Consider the following 7,384-nt stretch of genomic DNA (forward strand, 5'->3'; position numbering starts at 1 on the left):
CCCAAAATAAGCTTGGACTGACACTTTTTCTAAGTGGTTTCAGAGAATGGAAAAATGTATACATGCTAATGGAGAGTGTTTTGAAAAGTTGTAAACGTTTTTTTTGCATTTTTTTCACACATTCTGCTAAAAACTTTCAGCATAGCCCTCGTGTTGTGGTGTTGACACACAGACATGGAAATTATCCCATCACAAATCAGAATAATGTTGTGTAAAATGGGAGTACTTAGAATTATAACATCAACTTACAGAGGGTTGTAACACAGTTTTGTGTCTGTAGTTCCTAATTTTTTATGTTAAAGCACCAAATAGATTTTTATGATTTTTGTCCTCTTAAAAACGTGGTACTGAGTATTCGTTGCTTGTTTGTAAACAGATTCATTGACACTGATTCCTTTAAATTTGTTCAAAGGGGTCCCTCTTACCTATCACTGAATGGAAAGAAACCTTAAAACATCACACTTGACAATGTAATTTATATGGTAAATTAAGGTGGTGGTGTTAAAAAGCTTGTCCAAAATAACTGCTATGAAATTTCACCCATCTCCTCTATTACAAATATACTTACTTCGTATGTGAAAGACGACACATTTAAAAAAAGAATCAGATTGGTTTCGGTAACATATGTAAATCATGCATTCATCGTTACTTTTGTGTGTTTATTGTCCACCCCCACTGACAGGTACACAGGTTCCACGGTTCATATAAATGGGTAAATAGGTTTTCATGGGGCCATAGTACGTTGCTTTACTCCGAATTGTGTCCTTCACTTTCTCTAATACAATGTTGAAACAGTTTTGAGACATCCTGTAAATATTCTGGAATGTTCAGTACACAATTTAATGTTATTTTTCTTCTCATTTTTCAATTATAATGCAAGGATCCAGTATCTTCTTTGCTGCTCAACATGTAAGTGTCACAAAATATTAAATGAGTTACTGTCTGGGTCTGGCCTAGATGGCATCTGTGCCAGTATTTGGTTGCAGGACTTTGTGTCTCAGCAGTGCAGCTTTAATGTGCATTGCCCATGTCCACCACCCTGCTTACACACCTATGCTGCATCTTTTTTGTTGCACTGTGCCTAACATTCATCTACAGTGTGCCTGAAGTTACTTTTACATCTGACAATCTGTCTGTCCAGTATATCATTTAAAAAAATAGGTTGTCTTCAATCCAATCTCAAAGCTGATGCAATAGTGTATGAGCTTGTATTTTATTCACTAGCTGATACTCAGAACTGTATTGAACACATTCTGGAAATTTAAGGAGGTGGCATCAACCTGGGTACTGTTGTCTACTGGTTTGTCACTTTTGTGAATGGGCAGAATGAGAGAAAAGTTTAATAAGATCAGTGTTCAGAAAATCCCCATAGGTTCTGCCAAGAGTGATGTCATTGATGTAGGTCTCCAGCTGTACACAACTAGTTGATGGCCCTTTTTGGAAACTGAAATGATATGTGGCTTTTTCTGATTGCTTATAACAGTTTGTTTCTCCAGTAATTTATGCTAAACTATTGTTAAAAGTCGATATGTTCTTCTGCGTGATTCATATCGGGGACAGCCAAGAATTCTGCATGTATGCAATACTGTCGCATGCATTTGGAGCACTGTTGCCTGGCTGCACACTTCCCCACTACCACGCACGGTGTCCACACAGGAAGAGGTGGAAACTGTGAATGTGCCATATTTAGGTGGCAATGCAGCTCACTAGGAAAACTGAACTACTTGCATGCAGCTTTGTTTCATATTTCTAAACAACTTACATCACAAACAGAATAAATTTTCAGTATTTTTTTTGGGCTGCTGAAGATGTAATAAAATGTTGATCTGGTACAAACTGTTGGTGTACAGATAGAGGCAGAGAATTCTGCAGTTCTTCATCACTCAAGTTTCCATGTAATTGTTACTCATTTAGTTTGATAATCAAGAAAGCCTTTAATGCACATAGGTCAACTGAAATATTGTATCATGTTTGCAGCCACATTACGGAAATGGGGAACCCCTTTCCCGAGGAAAACTACATAAATCTCCTGTACAGTTTTAACTTTAAAGTATTTCTGTTAAATGAGAATTAAAGGTTGTGTCCAAAAAGTAATGTTACAATTTTTTGTGACGTTATTATATGTTAGAGTTAGGGAGGGTGGGAGGGACTCATAGCTTTTCAGTGGTAAGTCACTCGATTGCCTCTGTGTGGTTTAGGATTACTTCTTCTTTGAACCTCTACATAATGGTCATGTTGAATGTATGATGGATAAATCTTTAGAGCAACGCCGTGCAATAAAGTTTTATGTGAAGCATCAACAAGATGCCGCTGGAAACTTTTGGAATGCTTAAGAAAACCTTTGGCGATGATTGGCTGTACGGGTCAGTCAGACAGGTGGCACAAGATGTCTGGAGGTGGTCACTGATAAGGTCTGTACAGCACACACAACATAGGAAATGGATGACCATGTGCCTCATGTGTGCCAGTTACTGAATTCAGATCATAGACTGAGTGTTTGCTTGGTGCTGGGAATTTTGGACATGCTGAAAATGCTTTTTCCCAAGATTGTATCTGCAGACTTGACCATTTGAAAGGTTCGTGCAACACTTACGCTGAGACTTTTTGCAGATGTGCATCCATGGCACCAAGTGGAATTGTATGAAGAAGTCGAACAACTCTCTGTACATGAACCAGGTTGTCGATGCTCACTTTTACAATGCAGTGCACCAGAGACTGAATCACAGGGGGTGCTTATGTCAGAAAGGAGTTCCACGAATCTTGGAAATTGCACTAAAACAGTTTTCTTGCTCACACCACCTTTTTTGTCTTGTCTTACCTGACTAGTATCAGTGTGGCAACAGTACTACAGCCACCCTACAGTCCCATCTTGTCCCCAGAGGACTTTTTATTGTTTGCTCGGCTGAAAAGGGACCTCAAAGGAAAGCATCTTAAGTCAGTGGACAATGTGCAAGGTTCTTTGATGGCTTCAGTGAAGAGAATTCAGATTGAGGTGTTCCAGAAAGCTCATAATGCATGGATGTTTTGCTGGCAAAAATGTATTGATGTGGAAGAGTCGTACTTGGGAAGAATTTTAAGTTGCTGAACCCATCCGAACACAAAAAAGAAAAAAAGAGAAATGATGCATTACTTTGCGGGCAAGCCCTGTACGTTCCAGATATACCAGTTATGTTTGCTCGTGCACAGTGTCCTGTAATGGCAAACGTTCTTGAAAACAGATCAGAAACAGATATATGATTGGCAGAGCACTTAACATGTTTAGAAAACTAATCTGGCAATTCTTTGAATGCCACAGTTCTTCAAAATCATGTTCTTTTTAATGCCATTGAGTTTATGTAAATAGATACTGTTTTTGTCGGGATTTGTCGCTTCCACAATTAGATTTTCTTTTTAAATGCATCCCCGTCAAATCAGAAATAAGTTGTTTCTGACCTTGCAGTGTCTAATTTTAGACTTGGTACAGTCCAGTCTAGTTAAAATTTGAGATCAGCAGTCTATTCCAGAGGTTCCAAATTTTTTTCCTGCTTTTCTTTTTTCCAGTAGTAATTCAAAAATAGTGGCTTTTAAATTTAAATATTGTTGCAGGCATGCCCCTTGACGTAACCAACATTGTTTGCAAAATTTGTAAGGACTCCACAATCATCATTCAATTTTTGTCAAAAACTATTGCAACAGGTAGTGTAATAGTGCATGAAACGTCATGACATTTACTGTTAACTCCAATAGTTTTAGCACATCCTCTATGCCTGCAAATGTAGCACAAAGTACTTCTTGGTGTATAGAACAGTGAATCCTGCAGAGATCATATATTGAGCATTGTAATGTTTGGCTCTTTTGTTGTTAACTAAATCTATAAATCATTTCTGTATTGTGTTGTAGTATCGTTCCATAACAAATTTGTGGTACCCATGACTGTGTGACTGGATAGTAAATTTTAAGAACTTGCATCGATCTCTTCTGTCATTGGCGTTGGTTTTGAAAGGTTTGTGGTGGCAGGTCACTAGACAGCCTTTTTTGTGCAATCAGCCACTGGAACTGTGAACTTCCTTTATATTATGAATAAATAATGGATAGAGCTGACATAGTGATTCAACTGAAATACCGCACTGCATTGCTGAATGAAATGTCTCCCTTCGCTGAGTACTTCTGAGAAGGGCCAAGACAGGCCAAGCCTGGGGCCACATGCATGCAGTTCATGCATATTGTGCAAACCCTGATATTGGAACATAAAAGTGTACCATTAGCTCCAGTTGTCTTTCCTCTGTTGAGCAATTTTGCTTGATTTTGTTTTCTATCAACACACATTTGTGTGATGATGGAGAGAAACAATATTAAGATATTCCAGAGCTAAAACATTAAGGAAAAACGAAATTATTTTGTATTTCCCCATGTCATCATCCAATTCAGTACTAGTCTGATAAATGAGCGAGTGAGTGTCTAGATAATTTAATTATATTTACGGGCTTTACATAAGGTCCAAGCTGCTTAGGGTTCTTCCTCAGATCGTTGGACAAAATTTAATCTTGTAATTCAGTGAATGCTCCTTGCATTACCCTCCTTACATTAATTTCCTCTTAGTTTAATGTAGTTTCCTATGTGAAGGTTTTGCTTTGGTAAAAAAAAAGAAAAAAAATCTTATTACACACAGTATTTGTGTGATGGTGTGTGTTGCAATTGCTCCTGGTATGGTTTGTGTAAAAGTCAAACCTGTGAACGTATATGGTACCTGTTTTTGCCAGTGCAGTTTGTGGTAGGTCCAACATAATGATATTCAGGATAGGCTCAATAAGTAAATTACAAAGTTACGAAACCTTATTTCACTGTCGGGAAGAAAATCACAATGAGTACTGGTGTAATTCTGCAGACTTTACCGGCGCTCTAATGACATCTTGGGTTGTCGGGTGTTATGCCGGATATCAGCATCATACTTGCACGATATTTCAGTAACGGGGCTCGTTATCATCAGGTGCGACGTGAGACTACGCCTCGAGTGGACCTGGTCCAGTATTGATGCCTGTGGCCTTCCCCCTTCCCCAGGGGCTCCCTCTGTGGTCCGTGCCCACTCACTGCGATTTTCCGGAGCATTGCCATTCCATTTTCCGTCCGCTGCAGTCCTGGGTGTTCTCTTTGCGGGTCACGCCTGCCAGACACACTCCTGGGTGTTGCATCTTTGGTCTGGAGCATTTGTAATTCCACCTGTGGTACCAGGCATTCCCCCAGTGGTCCTCTCCCGCTCACTGTGATCTGCTGAAGTGTTGCCATTCCATTTTTGGTCCGCTGTGGTTCTAGATGTTCCCTCTTCGGTCTGCATCCGTCACACCCGACCCTGGGCATTCCATGTTCAATCTGGCGTGCCTGGAACTCTGTATGGTGATCGTTCTCCCTGTCCAAGCCTTCAGTTCTATTTGTGGAGTGCTGTAGCTGTCCCTGTTGCTTCTTCAACTATTACAGAGCAGGATCCCAGGCTCTACTTAGCTGGTACCCGCGTGTCCATCCAGCAAGATTGGGGGACTGGTGGGAAATGTTAAGGACGATCTGGGTTTACAGAAACCAGGGATTTATAATATACCTTGCCAGTGTGGCATGTCCTACATTGGCCAGATGACGAGAACATTAAATATCAGGTGCAAGGAACATCAGAGGCACACTCGATTAAGACAGGCAACAAAATCAGCCATTGCTGAACAATGTCTAGAGCTTGGTCATGCCTTGAATTATGAAGAAACTAAGTTTCTAGCACAAACGCCCAGATTTTGGAACAGTGTTATAAGGGAGTCAATAGAGATAAGTGACCAATAACCTCATGAGCCATGACACGGGGTACCAGCTAAGTAGAGCCTGGGATCCTGCTCTGTAATTGTCGAAGAAGCAACGGGGACAGCTGCAGCACTCCACAAACAGAACTGAAGGCTTGGACAGGGAGAACGATCCCCATACAGAGTTCCAGGCACGCCAGATCAAAGATGGAATGCCCAGGGTCGGGTCTGACGGACGCGGACCGCAGAGGGAACATCTAGAACCGCAGCGGACCAAAAATGGAATGGCAATGCTCCAGCAGATCAGTGAGTGGGAGAGGACCACTGCAGGAATGCCTGGTATCACAGACGGATTACAAACACTAAAGACTGAAGATGGAACACCCAGAACTGCAGCGGAGGGAAAAGGGAACGGCAATGCTCCAGATCATCACAGTGAGTGGGTGCAGACTGCAGAGGGAGTGCCTGGGTAAGGAGGAATGCCACAGGCATAAATACTGGACCAGGTCCACTCGAGTAGTTTCAGGTTGCACCTGATGACGATAACGAGCTACGTTGCCGAAATAACACGCAAGTATGACGCTGATATCCGGCAGAACACCCAACAACCGAAGATGTCATGATTACTGCTTTTGTTCAGATACTGATCATCATCTTTGTGCCTGTTTGCTTTGGCTTTTCTTTCCCCTGTGCCCTTAAAACTGCTACCCTTAAATTGCTTCCTGTCTACTGTCTTCTTGGTTAGAATGTATTAGTGTTTGATCACACACAGGCAGCAGACCCATATCCAGTGACTCTTCGATTAGCATCCTAAACTTTTTTGCAGATGTTTGTATTTGTCACCACCAAACCAGGTCAGTATTCTGTCTCAAGCAAATTTATCGTATTCCAGCTTAGAATGTCTTAAATAATTACGCAACACACCAATGTTCTACCAGCTTTCTTGTATACAGGAAATGCTTGCAGTTTTATTTCCAGTTGCCTGGGACTTCTTGTTGTTTGAAATGTGTTCTTTTGTGTTACAGATGACTTTCCGCTATCTGTGTATGGAATAAAGGATGAAGCAAAAGTAGCTGTTGTGAAGGCGAGGGAGGGCGAGGCAGACTGCACTGTCCTAAAGGATGCAATGTACAGATATTTGCGGCAGTATTATAATGAAAGCGACTCTTCTAAAATTACTAGAGAATTCATGATATATTTCTACAAATCTATTTTAAATCTCAGTTTAGATGATTTAGAAAAGCTTTGTGCCTCATTTCTTCGAGATGAAGCAAAATTGGGATGCTGAATCATTTTAGTTTTTAATTTGGTATATATTTACTTTATACAGAATATGTACTTTCATGTTTCCTCAGATTTTGAGAGCTGATTTGTGTAAATTGGCAATTTGAATAAAGTCTCTTATGTAAACCCTGTAGAAGTCTTTATTTCAGAGTTCCTCAAATATTGTCTGCATGCTTTTCTCGGCAATTTTGTGCCTTCATTTAGAGTTAAGACTGTGTAATTATTTCATGCATGTAATTACCATCATAAGACATTTCAGACATGAGAAACATCTGTATCTTCTATATTTTCAGCAGAAAAACATGATGAAAGTTGAGTTTGTCAGGTGAGGAAACCTTCAGAAA

At 40.4% G+C, this 7,384-nt stretch overlaps 1 protein-coding gene across 1 annotated transcript in view; it reads left to right on the forward strand.

Moving 5' to 3' along the window:
• LOC126299212 (uncharacterized) overlaps positions 1–7,169 on the forward strand; it is a 33,273-nt gene extending 26,104 nt beyond the window's left edge. Inside the window, exon 3 of the mRNA XM_049990995.1 lies at positions 6,782–7,169. Coding sequence (XP_049846952.1) covers positions 6,782–7,044 — 263 coding nt within the window. The 3' untranslated portion in view covers positions 7,045–7,169. The remainder of the gene's footprint in view (positions 1–6,781) is intronic.
• Positions 7,170–7,384: the final 215 nt, after the last annotated feature.

This window comes from Schistocerca gregaria, chromosome X (genome assembly GCF_023897955.1).
Source record: "Schistocerca gregaria isolate iqSchGreg1 chromosome X, iqSchGreg1.2, whole genome shotgun sequence".
Classification (NCBI taxonomy): Eukaryota; Metazoa; Arthropoda; class Insecta; order Orthoptera; family Acrididae; genus Schistocerca; species Schistocerca gregaria.